The following is a 17,217-nucleotide window of genomic DNA, read 5'->3' on the forward strand; positions in this document are numbered from 1 at the left end:
AGTTGATGGAAGTGATGAATGGGAGACGGGAGGAGGGGATGGGGTTGAGCGCACAGGGTTGTCGGGCGGCCAGACCTCACTAGTTGCAGGATTTCATCTGGAGAGAGAATCCTCTGAGGTTCATAGTCTAGACAGGAATAAAGTACAACAATCCTTCTCTTTGTAGGGTGTGTCTTGTCTGGTCTGTGTGCCTGGCTGTATGTGAGCTGGAACAATGCAGAGGCAGAGCAGGCCGTTTATCTGTGAGGTGTCTGTGGGGCAGCTGTATTTCCCTGAGCCTGAGCCTGAGTGTGTGTGTGTGTGTGTGTGTGTGTGTAACTCAGTGTTTCCCTGTGTGTGTGTGTGTGTGTGTGTGTGTGTGTGTGTGTGTGTGTGTGTGTGTGTGTGTGTGTGTGTGTGTGTGTAACTCAGTGAGGGAGACAGCAGAGTGAGACTCAGGGAGACTCATGGGCTTCTCCCTCACCACTGTCATATTTGTGTGCATTCCAAATGGCACCTTATTCCCTCTACTTTTGTAGTGCACTATGTAGCGAATAGGGTGCTATTTATGAAGCAAACTCTGCTCAGCCCTGGGGTTATAGATGGAACAGCTCAGGTACTTCTGGGGGACAAAGACATTACGTACATCCCTCTCTCTCTCTCTCTCTTTCTCGCTCTTTGTGTCTCTATTCCTATCACTGCCTATATCTCTCTCCATCTCTGTGGCTCTATTTTTCTCTGTCGTTTCTTGCAGTATTTAGCTTTCTCTTTTTATCGTTTTCGCTCTCATACATCTGCAGTATTTAAATCCTCCAATGCCCTTCATGTATATCAGGAGAAAAAAAAGTGTATTTAAAGTTGAAACTTTTCTCTTTCTATTCATACATTGTAATGGAGACAAAGTACTGTAGTTGGAATGTCAGACTGCTCTCCGCTTCTTTCTCTGAACTACGTTCAACTGACACTATTTCCTTGTAGGTCTATGACTTCTATTCACTCAGAGAGAGAGAGAGAGAGAGAGAGCGAGAGAGAGAGAGAGAGAGAGAGAGAGAGAGAGAGAGAGAGAGAGAGAGAGAGAGAGAGAGAGAGAGAGAGAGAGAGAGAGAGAGAGAGAGAGAGAGAGAGAGAGAGAGAGAGAGAGAGAGAGAGAGAGAGAGAGAGAGAGAGAGAGAGAGAGAGAGAGAGAGAGAGAGAGAGAGAGAGAGAGAGAGAGAGAGAGAGAGAGAGAGAGAGAGAGAGAGAGAGAGAGAGAGAGAGAGAGAGAGAGAGAGAGAGAGAGAGAGAGAGAGAGAGAGAGAGTAAAGAAAATGTTCTCTCACTTTACAACAACTGTGGAGTTCCTAATGGCACTTTTAACCACAACTCTCACGCTCTAACTTTTACGAAGAATAATTTTTACTGAGACTTGCTGAAGTCAAGTCAATAGTACAGTATGAGAAAATAACTTGTTAAACCCTCAAGAAAAGCTCACTATAAATCCACACATAAAGGGCACATATACACAGACACACATTGATGCACACGAACAAATTATATAACACGTTGAAATACATTCATTGTCAATACATTCTACATTTTTAATTTTGTATTTCTCCTTAATTAAAAAACCTATGTCACAGTAACCCAAACCTATATACACTCTTCCCAAGTTCACACACTCACGTTTGCACTTCCTGGCCATCGTCCGGTCCATGGCATCTCCATAGTAACCGCGTCGACAACGTTGACAGTGGTCTCCCTCGGTGTGTCCCAGACACTTGAAGCAGCGGCCCGTCATGTGATCACACACGCCCAGCGCGTTGGGGTCCACGTTACCGTTACAGTCGCACCGCTCACACTGCCGAACCAGCCCAGAACGGCCCAGGGGGTCGCCGTGGAAACCGTCCTCACACAACTCACACCTGGTTCCTGAGCAGAGACGATGTTTATGTTTGTGTGTGGGGTTTCGGTGGCCATTCTAATTTCAACCTAAATCAATATTTTTCAGACAAACTTCAAATTCAGTGACATATATGAAATTCTTGTAATGAATAAACGATCCCAACCCGACAAGGGAATATGTTTTCATTCACACACTGTGCTCTACACATGCTAGGATCAAGATCAATTTTATCAAGACAGCGAGAACAGTTAGCTATCACCAGCAAGGTTTTTATAAATCCAATTTGTGGAAATCCGCTCCACTGAGCAAACAATGAACTTCAAGGTTGTGTCCCAAATGGCACCCTATTCCCTACTATATAGGGCAGGGGTGGGCAAACATTTTTGCTCAAAGGTTTTGAAATACAACGGAGGGATGCATTTTTTGGTCGGACCAATTGTTTGTTAATCAATTTGCGGGGGTGTGATGCAGAGTGTGATGCAGTGCCTTAGACCGCTGCGTCAGTGCTTGAGGCGTCACTATAGACCTGGGTTTGATCCTGGCTGTGTCACAGCTGGCCCGTGACTGGGAGACCCCATGACAAGGTTCACAATTGGCCCAGCGTCGTCCGGGTTAGGAGAGGGTTTGGCAAGCCGAGATTTCCTTGTCCCATCGTGCTCTAGCGACTCCTGTGGTGGCTTCCGGGTTAAGCGGGCATTGTGTCAAGAAGCAGTGCTGCTTGGCTGAGTCGTCTTTCGGAGGACGCATGGCTATCGACCATCTCCTGTCCCGAGTCCGTATGGGAGTTGCAGCGATGGGACAGGACTGTAACTACCAATTGGATACCACAAATTATTGTTATTATTATTATTTAATAAAATGAAGTCTCGCGGGCCAGATTGGTCAGGTCGGGTGGGATACGGCCCGCGGGCCGTACTTTGCCCCCCCCCTTGATGAGGTGACATTTGGGATCCAACCCAGGTTGGGGGAATGGCATGGTTTGTTTCCATTACCAGACATCTAACAGTAATCTAACAGTAACAGTAATTCATCTCACCCCTCTGTCCTGAAGGGCAGTTGGTACAGACCACGTCCCCAATCTCCATAATTTGAGCACAGCTGGTGTGGTCCGGGCAGGGGCAAGTTTGACAGTCGTTGGTCGTGCCAATCAACGCGTTACCATAGTAACCATCCAGGCAGCGCTCGCAGGTTGGTCCTGTGGTGAAATCTGCACACTCACACACACCTGCGTGGGGTAGAGAGAGAAGGAGAGACGTAGAACGTTACAACTCACTAAAGCGCACACAGGACCATCATACTGAATCTCAGTAGCAGACACAGATGAATGACTCTGAGACATGTGACTGAGACTGGTGGTACTTGTGAGTGGGAAAGCAGCAACTATTCAATACACTTGAAGGTACCCAGCTACCCATCCACCTCCCTCTCTCACCTCACTCACTCACTCCACTTTCATTCTCTCCCTTTTTCACAGGCACAAGCTAGTGCGAACCTGAACATGTGCACACACACACACACACACACACACACACACACACACACACACACACACACACACACACACACACACACACACAGGAGGATGGATGCTGTATTGATTTTCTCCTCTGACAGATCCAGGCCACAGTGAGTAGAGTTCCCCTTACCACCAGCAGAGTGCGCTGTGTCTCTGTCTCTAGCCAGCTGTCTGCACCATACACTTTGCTCTCCACACAGGCACAGCAGAACGAGAGAACAATAAGAGGAAACAGCCAATACTGAAACCCAGTCCTCCACCGGAGAGAGAGAGAGAGTGCAGAAATAACTGGTCTAAATTCACTGTAATTGCTTTGGGAAAAATAAGAGCTGGATTCAGACAGAAAGACCTTCAAGAAGTTAACTAATTCACCCCAAGTGAGAGATTACCATATGTATTATGTCCTAAAAACAGACTGTTAAATCCATATGTCTTATAGAGCCTCAGGGAAAACAACTCTGGGCTTTACGCATGTAGCTACAGCTCTTCACATATATAATACATCTGGTTTCCATAGAAATTGATTTTATGAACTTTTGACCACTCATCTAGTTATTCTCTCTGTTTGCTGGGATAATTAGCCACGGAGTTGTAACTGTTAAATATGCTCGTTATGATGGAGAATCATAGTTTGAATAATAAACACTCTCCAAACCCAAACGTAAGTAAAAAATAACTAGGCCTACAATTCAATATAAACCTAATCAAACTTCACTTCACAATTGCAATTATGTGAATAGTTATGTTCACGATTCAAATCATTAAGAGTCTAAGCTGGGGATAACATATGGAATTGTTTTAAGATGGTCAAACCAAGTATCATTTAGCTACTTAATTTGGAATTTTAGGACCCCTTCAGGTATCAAACAAATATTTGGTCAAACATTGAATAACCCAGAAAACGGCTAAAAATAGCCCATATTAACATATGTAACAGGGACCATAAAGTCAATAACTTTCTTGTAACAGATGACGTTCATATATCTCTGAAACTCACTTCGATAGAAACTTTGATGATACAGTGGTAGCAATACATGGTTATAACATCTACTGAAAAGACGGAAGTGCCAACGGAGGCGGTGGTGCAGTCTATATTCAGAACCACATTCCTGTAAAGATTAGAGACGATCTAATGTTAAATACTGTTAACGTAATATGGCTACAGGTTCATCTGCCTCACCTAAAGCCCATTAGTGTGGGAAGCTGCTTTAGACCACCAAGTGCTAACAGTCAGTATCTGGATAATGTGTGTGAAATGCTTGATAATGTATGTGATATCACCTCAGAAACATATTTTATGAGTGATTTAAATATTGACTGGCTATCATCAAGCTGCCCACTCAGGAAAAAACTTCAGACTGTAACCAGTGCCTGCACCCGTGATCAGGTTGTCAGTCAACTTACCAAGGTAGTTGCAAACAGCACAGGAATTATATCATCAACATGTACTGATCACATCTTTACTCATGCTGCAGATATTTGCTTTAAAGCAGTACCCAAATCCATAGGATGTAGTGATCACAATATAATAGCCATATCTAGGAGAACCAAAGTTCCAAAGGCTGGGCCTAATAATGTGTATAAGAGGTCAATCAATCAATCAAATGTACTTATCAAGCCCCTCTTACATCAGCTGTACAGAAACCCAGCCTAAAACCCCAAACAGCAAGCAATGTAGGTGTAGAAGCAAGGTGGCTAGAGGTCATACACGAGGTCATACAATAAGTTTTGTAGTGATTCATATGTTGATGATGTAAAGAATATTTGCTGGTCTGTGGTGTGTAGTGAGGAGCAACCAGACGATGCACTTGATGTATTTATGGAACTACTTATTCCAGTTATAATAAGCACGCACCCATTAAGAAAATGACTGTAAAAACGGTTAAATCCCCTTGGATTGATGAGTAATTTAAAAATGGTGTGGTTGGAGGTATGGCAATTTATTCTGGCAGCGCAACTGATTGGCAAACATATTGCAAATTAAGAAATCATGTGACTAAACTAAATAAAAATAAACTACACTATGAAACAAAGATAAACTCTATATAAATAATGATAGTAAAAAAGCTTTGGGACACCTTAAATTAATCTTTTTGGGGAAAAAAGCCAACTCGGCTCCTTCGTTCATTGAATCAGATGGCTCGTTCATCACAAATCCCCCTGATATTGCAAACTACTTTAATGACTTTTTCATTGACAAGATAAGCAAACTTAGGGATGACATGCATACAACAAACGCTGACACTACACATTCAAGTATATATCGGACCAAATTATGAAAGACAAGAATTGCCCTTTTGAATTCCGTAAAGTCAGTGTGGAAGAGGTGAAAAAAAGTATTGTTGTCTCTCAACAATGACAAGCCACTGACAATCTGGATGGAAAATTACTGAGGAAAATAGCAGATGATATTGCCCCTATGTGCCACATCTTCAATTTCAGCCTACTAGAGAGCGTGTGCCCTCAGGCCTGGAGGGAAGCTAAAGTCATTCCGCTACCCAAGAATAGTAAAGCCCCCTTTACTGGTTCAAATAGCTGACCAATCAGCCTATTACCAACCCTTAGTAAACTTCTGGAAAAACTAGTGTTTGACCAGATACAATGCTATTTCACAACAAACAAATTGACAACAGAATTTCAGCATCCTTATAGAGAAGGACACTCAACAAGCACAGCACTTACACAAATGACTGATGATTGGCTGAGACATAAAATGATTGTAGGGGCTGTCTTGTTAGACTTCAGTGTAGCTTTTGACATTATCGATCATAGTCTGCTGCTGGAAAAACACGTGTTATGGCTTCACACCCCCTGCTATAATGTGGATAAAGAGTTACTTGTCTAACAGAACACAGAGGGTGTTCTTTAATGGAAGTCTCTCAAATATAATCTAGATAGAATCAGGAATCACCCAAGGGGAGCTGTTAAGGCTCAGTTTTTACTAACGACATGTCACTAACTTTGAGTAAAGCCAGAGTGTCTATGTATGCGGATGACTCAACACAACACATGTCAGCAACTACAGCGACTGAAATGACTGCAACGCTCAACAAAGAGCTGCAGTCAGTTTCAGAGCGGTTGGCAAAGAATGCGTTAGCCCTAAATATTTCTAAAACTAAAAGCATTGTATTTAGAATGAAACACTCACTAAACCCTAAACCTCAACTAAATCTTGTTATAATTCATGTGGAAATTGAGCAAATTGAGATTACTAAACTGCTCGGAGTAACCCTAGATTGTAAATTGTCATGGTCAAAACATTTGGGGCGGCAGGGTAGCCTAGTGGTTAGAGCGTTGGACTAGTAACTGGAAGGTTGCAAGTTCAAATCCCTGAGCTGTCGTTCTGCCCCTGAACAGACAGTTAACCCACTGTTCCTAGGCCGTCATTGAAAATAAGAATTTGTTCTTAACTGACTTGCCTAGTTAAATAAAGGTAAAATAAATAAATATTGATGCAGTAGCAGCTAAGATGGGGAGTCTGTCTATAATAAAGAGATGCAGTAGCAGCTAAGATGGGGAGTCTGTCTATAATAAAGAGATGCTCTGCCTTCTTCATAACAACACTATCAACAAGGCAGGTCCTACAGGCCCTAGTTCTGTTGCACCTTAACTACTGTTCAGTCATGTGCCACAAAAAATGACGTAGGAAAATTGCAATTGGCTCAGGAGAGGGCAGCATGGATGGCCCTTGGATGTACACAGAGAGCTAATATTAATCATATGCATGTCAATCTCTCCTGGCTGTCAATCACTCTACTTTTATTTATTTATTTTATTCAACTGACATGCACCGAGCTGTCTGTCTGAACTACTGGCACACAGCTCGGACACCCATGCATACCCCACAAGAGGTCTCTTCACAGTCCAGTCCAGAACAGACTATGGGAGGCACACAGTACTACATAGAGCCATGACTATATGGAACTCTATTCCACATCAAGTAACTGACGCAAGCAGTAAAATTAGATTTAAAAAACAGTTAAAAAACACCTTATTGAACAGCGGGGACTGTGAAGCAACACAAATATTGGCACACACACACGCACACACACACACACACACACACACACACACACAGATTTAGTACTGTTGATACAGTGGGGAGAACAAGTATTTGATACACTGCCGATTTAGCAGTTTTTTTTTAATCATAGGTACACTTCAACTGTGAGAGACGGAATCTAAAACAAAAATCCAGAAAATCACATTGTATGATTTTTAAGTAATTAATTTGCATTTTATTGCATTACATAAGTATTTGATCACCTACCAACCAGTAGTAATTCCGGCTCTCACAGACCTGTTAGTTTTTCTTTAAGAAGCCCTCCTTTAAGAAGCCCTCCTTACCTGTATTAACTGCACCTGTTTGAACTCGGTACCTGTATAAAAGACCTGTCCACACACTCAATCAAATAGACTCCAACTTCTTCACAATGGCCAAGACCAGAGAGCAGTGTAAGGACATCAGGGATAAAATTGTAGACCTGCACAAGGCTGGGATGGGCTACAGGACAATAGGTAAGCAGCTTGGTGAGAAGGCAACAACTGTTGGCGCAATTATTAGACAATGGAAGAAGTTCAAGATGACGGTCAATCACCCTCGGTCTGGGGCTCCATGCAAGATCTCACCTCGTGGGGCATCAATGATCATGAGGAAGGTGAGGGATCAGCCCAGAACTACACGGCAGGACCTAGTCAATGACCTGAAGAGAGCTGGGACCACAGTCTCAAAGAAAACCATTAGTAACACACTACGCAGTCATGGATTAAAATCCTGCAGCGCACGCAAGGTCCCCCTGCTCAAGCCAGCGCATGTCCAGGCCCGTCTGAAGTTTGCCAATGACCATCTGGAGGAATGGGAGACGGTCATGTGGTCTGATGAGACAAAAATAGAGCTTTTTGGTCCAAACTCCACTCGCCGTGTTTGGAGGAAGAAGAAGGATGAGTACAACCCCAAGAACACTATACTAACGAGGAGCTGGTGTGGTGGACCTTTGAAAAAACGTGGAGCATTGGCCATCCCAACTGTGAAGCATGGAGGTGGAAACATCATTCTTTGGGGATGCTTTTCTGCAAAGGGGACCAGACGACTGCACCGTATTGAGGGGAGGATGGATGGGGCCATGTATCGCGAGATCTTGTGTACCTATGATAAAAATTACAGACCTCTACATGCTTTGTAAGTAGGAAAACCTGCCAAATCGGTAGTGTATCAAATAGTTGTTCTCCCCACTGTATGTGTTAGTGGTGGAGTAAGGGCCTGAGGGCACACAATGTGTTGTGAAATTTGGCAGCAGGTAATGGGGATCCATAATAAATACAAATACAAATACAAATAGCCCACAGAAACACATTAAATAACAGATGCATTCATGGAAAAACCAACAGTCAAAGAATAAGTTTGTTTTAAAGTGCCTGTCCTATTTCTGAGAGATATAAGAAAGATCAGGGTATTTTTTATTTATGGTACTAAACTACTTCCATATGTACTTCCATTCATTTTTTTTTACTGGTACCGGGATACCTTCAGACGAGGCTTTTGGGAATGCTAGAGCAAAACATGTACGTGTTCATGAGAGTCTCACCTTTCCATAGAGGGGTCATACTAGTGTGTAGTCCAAACTCTTCAAATGCTACAGACAGAAGTTGGTAGATCGGCGGTACTGACTTCAGAAGAGTCTCATAACGCGTGTTGGGGTCATAGAGCAAAACAGAGAACACCATCATGTTTGTGAGAGTCTCATCTTTCCAGAGTGGTCATACCTTTCAGACGCTACAGAGCTTTCGTGAGAAGACCGATTTTCGGGATGTCTCATAGTCTGACAAACACCACTGTAGCTCGGCGACCTTCCCCTGCAGATGCGGAAGACTGCGATTGATCGATAATGGGGAATGAGACACAGCCCATGCAATATATATATATATATATATATATATATATTTCCATCATAAAACAGTCAGATTTTGATGATGTTTTTATTATGCTAATGTATTTTTTTGCGGGGGCACGGACAACGACTGTAGGAGGTTAAATATGTATATGAGTATTCAAGTATATTTCAAAGGTAATTGTGAACTGTGTCTATACCTTTGGTGTTTGAGTGGTCTACTCAGCCGCAACACACACACAGACATAAACACACACGCTCAAGCCTACCTGACGAGCAAAACTGCTTCTGTGCTCGCTTCCAGGCAAATAACACTGAAACATGCATGAGAGCACCAGCTGTACCAGAAGACTTTGTGATCACGCTGTCCGCAGCCGATGTGACTAAGACCTTTAGACATTCACAAGGCCGCAGGGCCAGACAGATTACCAGGACGTGTACTGCGAGCATGCGCTGACCAACTGACAAGTGTCTTCACTGACATTTTCAACCTCTACCTGTCTGAGTCTGTAATACCAACATGTTTTAAGTAATCCACCATAGTGCATGTGCCCAATAACACTAAGGTAACCTGCCTAAATGACTACCGACCCGTAGCACTCATGTCTGTAGCCATGAAGTGCTTTGAAAGGCTGGCAATGGCTCACAGCAACACCATCATCCCAGAAACCCTAGACCCACTCCAATTTGCATACCGCCCCAACAGATCCACAGATGATGCAGTCTCTATTGCACTCCACACTGCCCTTTCCCACCTGAACAAAAGGAACACCTATGTGAGAATGCTATTCATTGACTACAGCTCAGCGTTCAACAATAGAGCCCTCAAAGCTCATCAATAAGCTAAGGACCCTGGGACTAAACACCTCCCTCTGCAACTGGATCATGGACTTCCTGACGGGCCGCCCCCAGGTGGTAAGGGTAGGTAACAACAGATCCGCCACACTGATCCCCAACACAGGGGCCCCTCAAGGGTGCGTGCTCAGCCCCATCCTGTACTCCCTCTCATGACTGCACGGCCAGGCACAACTCACATGCCATTATTACATTTGCAGATGACACAACAGATGACACAACAGCCTGATCCCTGATAACAACGAAACAGCCCATAGGGAGGAGGTCAGAGACGTGGCCGTGTGATGCCAGGATAACAACCTCTCTCTCAGCGTGATCAAGACAAATGAGATGATTGTGTACTACAGGAAAAAGAGGACCAAGCACGCCCACATTCTCATCGACGGAGCTGCAGTGGAGCAGGTTGAGAGCTTCAAGTTCCTTGGTTTCCACATCACCAACAAACTAACATGGTCCAAGCACAGCATGACAGTCTTGAAGCGGACACGCCAAAACCTTTTCCCCCTCAGGAGACTGAAAGGATTTGGCATGGGTCCTCAGATCCTCAAAAGGTTCTACAGCTGCACCATTGAGAGCATCCTGACTGGTATGGCAACTGCTCGGCCTCTGACCGCAAGGCACTACAGAGGGTAGTGTGAATGGCCCAGTACATCACCCAGTACATTATTTTATTTATCTTTATTTTACCAGGTAAGTTGACTGAGAACACGTTCTCATTTACAGCAACAACCTGGGGAATAGTTACAGGGGAGAGGAGGGGGATGAATGAGCCAATTGTAAGCTGGGAATGATTAGGTGACCATGATTGTATGAGGGACAGCTTGGTAATTTAGCCAGGACACCAGGGTTAACACCCCTACTCTTACGATAAGTGCCATGGGATCTTTAATGACCTCAGAGAGTCAGGACACCCGTTTAACATCCAATCCAAAAGATAGCACCCTACACAGTGCAGTGTCCCCAATCACTGCCATGAGGAATTGGGATACTTTTTTTTAGACCTGAGGAAAGAGTGCCTCCTACTAGCCCTCCAACACCACTTCCAGCAACATCTGGTCTTCCATCCAGGGACTGACCAGGACCAACCCTGCTTAGCTTCAGAAGCAAGCCAGCAGTGGGATGCAGGGTGGTATTCTGCTGGCACCAGTTAGTGCCAGTGCCCCCCCCCCCCCTGTATATATTGTTAGTTTTTACTGCTGCTCTTTAATTACTTGTTACATTTATCTATACCAGGCGGTGTGTCAGAGGAAGGCCCTAAAAATTGTCAAAGATTCCAGCCACCCTAGTCATAAACTGTTCTCTTTGCTACACATGGCAAGTGGTAGCGGAGCTCCAAGTCTAGGTCCAAGAGGCTTCTAAACAGCTTCTACCCCAAGACATATGACTCCTGAACATCTAGTCAAATGGCTGCCCATACTATTTGCATTGCCCCCCCATCTCCACACCACCTACATGTACATACTACCTCAACTAACCGGTGTCCCTGCACATTGACTCTGTACTGGCAACCCCCTGTATATGTTGTTATTTTTTACTGCTGCTCTTTAATTACTTGTTTCATTTATTTCTTATTCTTATTTCTTTAAACTGCATTCTCGGTTAGGGGCTCGTAAGTAAGCATTTCACTGTTGGATTCAGCGCATGTGACTAATACAATTTGATTTGAATCTAAATAAACATCTCTCCTTAGGGAGAGCACTCCAGTTGCAGTGATCTCACTACAAGACGGGCGGGTAACATAAAATTCATCTCTCACCTTAACACACCCCTAAACAGGCCAATCTAGGCCTCACCCAAGCGGCCATGGCAACATATTCAATACCTAACCTACCCTATGGTTTAGGAGACCCAGCAGTTTAGTAAACCAACTGCAAATCAAACCCAGAGCTAAAATCACCTTAAACTACCTCTGGTCCAGACAGCTATACACACTCCAACAGGAAAACCATTTAACATTCATATTCAATAACCTTTAAATATTAAATATTTAAATATTTTGAAGGTCCAAATATCAAAGCCCATCTAATACTGTAGTGACAGGAAGCTTCCTTCCTCGTTCAATGAATGGCCAACATGCCTATAAGTCAGTATGATTAAATTCGACTTTTTAAAGCTATTAACTATAGAGACGATTTTAGTTCAAATGATCAAGTCTATCTTGAGCGAGCAAAGATTATTGCTATTGGGTCAGTGAAGCCGCTTCCTGTCTTCCTTTGTTGCTAAGACAAAGTTCTACGTCCCAAATGGGACCCTATTCCCTATATAGTGCACAACATTTGACCAGGGCCCATAGGGCCATTTTGGACATAGACACTAAGACAAACTTCACAGATATGTACCGTATGCAAGAAGCTACATTGATCACACAGCCTTTAAGGAAACCCTAATTAGCCTGTAGTTTAATGAAGTGCGGAGCGCTACGCTAGCTGCAGCATGGTAAAAATAATTATGAGTGTGTCCCAAATGGCACCCTGTTCCCTATGTAGTGCACTATTTCTGACCAGGGCCAAAAGGTAATGCACTGCATTGGGAATAGGGTGCCGTTTGGGACGTAGCCTATTAGTTCTTCACTGAGGTGCCTAATACTAATTCTTGATATTCGAGCATGTAATACCAGTCATTCATAATTGTTCTCCATAAGACAAAGAGTTGGGGGTTATTGCAACGCACTAAGGACTTAGTGTAGTCATACCGATTGTGGGTCCGTGTCTCTGTCAAATGAGCCATGCTAGACTTAATGTTCAGAATGTGCTGACAGACAGTACAACTTGTGAAGATGAACGAGCACAGTTCAGAGTTACTGAGGCTCATCCTGCATGGGACTGGACAAGTATTACTATTGCTTTTAGTTCAGTGCTTCTTCTGTAAAGATAACAGTTCTGCTTGGTTACCAACAAACCGCCTCAATCATCATCTTCAACATCACCATCATCATCTACCCAATCATCATTGCTTCATTACATTAATGTAAAATCAAGGTTAAATTTGTACTGCAGCCGTTTTAAAATCAATTTCACCTCCACTAATTGAATTGAAATATGAATCTGTATAAATAGAGACTAGTTCCCCCATTCATCAGTCATTGTTGACGTTTATTGCTAGTCTGTAAGATGGCCCTACAGTGGATAGCAGCCATCTTACGGGCTCCTGACAATTCTGCTATTATGTGTGCTTTTTTTACACTGATCATAACTTTTTTGTACAGAATGATTGCACCATCATTTCCTATGAGTGAAAACAGCTTCAGGACATCAGAACAGCGATCACTAACCTCGATTAAGCCGAAAATGTCTACTTCAACAAGTCGGCAGCTCTGGACCTTCTATTTACTCCAGACCAGTCCCGAATCCCCGGGACTCGAAAGATGATGTGGCTGTGAAAGAGAGGCAGGCGAGCCGGCATCCTGACGAGACTACGTCGGCGAGCAAATAGACCATCATTGCCCTCTGTTCTATTGATTAATGTGCAGTCACTGGAGAACAAACGGGATGAACTCCATTCGAGACTATACTATCAACGGGTCCTGAAACTGTAATATCCTATTTTTCTCAGAGTCGTGACTGAAAAAGTACATGGCTAGGAATTTGTATAAATAGAGACTAGTTCCCCCATTCATCAGTCATGGTTGAACACCAAGGGAACCTGCTTAAATGACTATCACTCACATCTATAGCCATGAAATGTTTTGAAAGGCTGGTCATGGCTCACATTAACACCATCATCCCAGACAACCTGGACCCACTCCAATTTGCATACTGTCCCAACAGATCCACAGATGATGCAATCTCTACTGCACTCCACACTGCCCTCACCAACCTGGACAAAATGAATATCTAAGTAAGAATGCTGTTCATTGACAACAGCTTAACATTCAACACCACAGTCCCCTCCAAGCTCCTCACCAAGCTCGGGGCCCTGGGACTGAAGACCTCACTCTGCAATTGGAATGGATTCTGGACTTCCTGAAGGGCTGCCACCAGGTGGTGAGGGTAGGCAACAACACATCCGCCACGGTGATCATCAACACGGTGGTCCTTAGGGTGTGTGCTTAGTCCCCTCCTGTACTCCCTGTTCACCCACAACTGTGTGGCCGCGCACTACTCCAACACCATCAAGATTGCTGACGACACGACGGTGGTAGGACTGATCACCGACGATGATGAGCAGCCTATAGGAGGTCAGAGACCTGGCAATGTGGTGGCAGGACAAGACGGGGGACTGAACACCGCGATGCAGATCGCCTCAAGATAAAATCGTAATATTCCGTATCTGTAAGTTACACTAAATATTAACACTTCACATACTCGTGGGTTAGGGTTAGGGTTAGGGTTAGGGTTAGGGTTAGGGTTAACCCTAACCTTCAATCTGGATAACAACACAAAACAATTCATAGGGCTAGAGAAATGTATCAACAAATATTATGAAAACAAGCAACACCCAAACATGACGGAGAGTAAACAAGGAACACGACTCCACAACGGACACATACGATTTATGCTTTTCACCACCGGGAATGGTAAGGGTGGAAACTGATCTGTTAAAATTGATAAATGACAAACTGGGCATACTTGAGTTAGTCAGTAAAGATATAAAGGAGTTGAAGATGAGTGACGAAAAAGATGAGACAATGGAGAAAGAAACAAACAAGCTAAAAGGGACAGTCAATAAGATTGAAATGGATGTTAATGAACTTAAAAAAGGAGAAGATCTTTGAGAGATGCCTTACTTGACATTCAGACTAGATCTATGAGGGAAAATCTGGTACTTATTGGTATCCAAGAAAAAGAAGGCGAAGTTCCTGAAAATGTGGTAAAGGAATTCCTTCTCACAGCACTTCAAATCCCATGTGAAGCTGTCAGCAAAATGTGAATGGCGAGTAAAGTCACACAAAAAAACGTGTTGTGTTATCATTCATTCACTTGATATGAAATAGTGGGGTTGCTGCTGCTGTGTTTTTGGAGTTTTTCAAAATTGGGTGGGCCTTTATTAGTTAATTTATACATTTTTTTTATTCATATCCAGGTTGATGACAGGGCCAGTCCAGTTTCAGTGGAAGAGACGATCATTGGGGTTGATGACAGGGCCAGTCCAGTTTCAGGGGAAGTGAGCATTGATGTTGATGACAGACCCAGCCCAGTTTCAGTGGAAGAGACAATCATTGGGGTTGATGACAGGACCACTCCAGTTTCAGGGGAAGTGAACATTGATGTTGATGACAGGCCCAGTCCAGTTTCAGTGGAAGAGATGATCTTTGGGGTTGATGGCAGGGCCAGTCCAGTTTCAGTGGAAGAGAGAGTCAGGGAAGGCCAGGATGGCAGACCAACTTTTGATTATTTCATGAGACCCAAGTCAGATGACCTAAAAACATTTTTGTTTGTTTCCACCCTATGCAGGAATCAAAACTCTGTAGTACAGAGGTTTTTCTGTTTTAAAGACGGCACCAATCGGAAATGGCTGTCATACACATGAAAGCCATGTGTTATACTGTTCAATTTGTATGGCATTTGAAAAGCCTACTGACAAGCAGTATTTTTATGAGTGGAATGATGGATTGAAAACATGTTCACCAAAAGGGTAGAAGAGCATGAGAAGAGCAACATGCACAGAAGTAGTGCTGAGGCAGACTTTTTAATGTCCTCCAGAGCAGACATTCAAAGTCTGCTCAGCGGCAGTCAGGTGTCTGCCCACAGAGAGCAGGTAAGCAGGAGAAGGCAGGTGCTGGAATGTGTTGTGGACATAGTGAAAGTAATTGGCAAGATGGGGCTCAGATACTGGGGGATGAGGTCTGAGGCTGCATATACATTAGAGGACACCAGTATCTATCAAGGTCATTTCTTGGAGATGATAATACTTCCGGGAAAGTATGACGTCTGCTTGAAAGAACATCTCACGGAATGCATTGAGAAAAGCAAGAACCTACATCAGTCTGGGGCAAGAGGCAGAGGTTCTCTAATCACACTCCTCTCAAAAAAATACTGTAAACACTGTCATTCACATAATTCAGAGCATTGTCCAACAGACCATGTCAAGTGAAATTGAGCAAGCTGGAATGTTCTCTGTCCAGATCGACACAACTCAGGACATCACTTCTCAAGACCAGTGCTCTGTCATTGTGAGATATGTGACAAACGTCGTACAAGAGAGGCTTGTGGCTGCTGTGAAGTGTAAAGTGTGAGGCATCCACTGTACAGTACTTTGTTCAGTTGCTGACAGATGTCGTGGATAAACTCAAATTAGACATGAGCAAGTGCATTGGCAATGCTACGGATGGAGCATCCAATACGCAGGGCAAATTTAAGGGCTTCTCTGCTCTCTTATCCTCAAAGTCCCCCAATCAAGTGGATGTATGGTGCTATGCACATGTTCTTAATCTGTTTTTTTCTGACAACAACTGAAATTGTCTTAGTAAGTGGGTCACTGTTTCCTCTCCTTAACGACATTGCTGTATTACTCCGTGAATCCTACCAAAGGATGGATGTGTGGGAGAAGAAGAGCCAGGACAGGCGACACAGATGCCCATCTCCAATCGGAGAAACACTCTGGTGGGCTAAGGATAGTGCTTGAACGAAGGTCATTGGATCCTTTGGAAAACCAGACCAGGGTCTCAATGTTGAAGTACTTCTCACACTATCAGCCATATAAGGACAGGCCAACATGAAGACAACTGTTCGGGTAAAGACAAGAGGATTTACTGAGGCTCTTCTCCGGTATGAGACGATACTGACAGTTAAAATATTTCTTTGAATATTTGAGAACACGTCACCACTGTCCAAATACCTGCAGACAAGTGGGAGGGACATCCTGTCTGCCCATCGAATGGTCGTGGCTACACAGGAAACCCTGAAAGGCATGTCAAGAGACTAACACCATTAAGGCAGCTACAGACACATGTTCAGTTTGCAAATAAGAATATCAAAGAACAGGATGAGGACACAGAACTGGAGGAGGTGGAAGCCACTCTGCCACAGAAACGGGCAAGAAAGAAGACATTTATGTCCGGAGAGATGGCTCAAGATGAAGCTTTGACAGAGGCAGAGAGTGCCTATAAAGTTCAACTCCACAATCAAATGATGGATACAGTCACAGATAGTATCCAC

The 17,217-nt window shown here is 43.7% G+C and overlaps 1 protein-coding gene across 2 annotated transcripts in view; it reads right to left on the reverse strand.

The window, feature by feature from the left end:
- The window catches only part of lamc3 (laminin, gamma 3), a 250,542-nt gene that overhangs the window by 21,643 nt on the left and 211,682 nt on the right, over nucleotides 1–17,217 (reverse strand). For both annotated transcript variants that reach the window (XM_021590591.2, XM_021590589.2), the window contains 2 exons: nucleotides 2,898–3,086; nucleotides 1,642–1,887 (listed from right to left, as the gene is read on the reverse strand). In XM_021590591.2, the coding sequence (XP_021446266.2) occupies nucleotides 1,642–1,887; nucleotides 2,898–3,086 (435 nt within the window). The remainder of the gene's footprint in view (nucleotides 1–1,641; nucleotides 1,888–2,897; nucleotides 3,087–17,217) is intronic.

This window comes from Oncorhynchus mykiss, chromosome Y, assembly GCF_013265735.2.
Source record: "Oncorhynchus mykiss isolate Arlee chromosome Y, USDA_OmykA_1.1, whole genome shotgun sequence".
In the NCBI taxonomy this organism is placed as follows: Eukaryota; Metazoa; Chordata; class Actinopteri; order Salmoniformes; family Salmonidae; genus Oncorhynchus; species Oncorhynchus mykiss.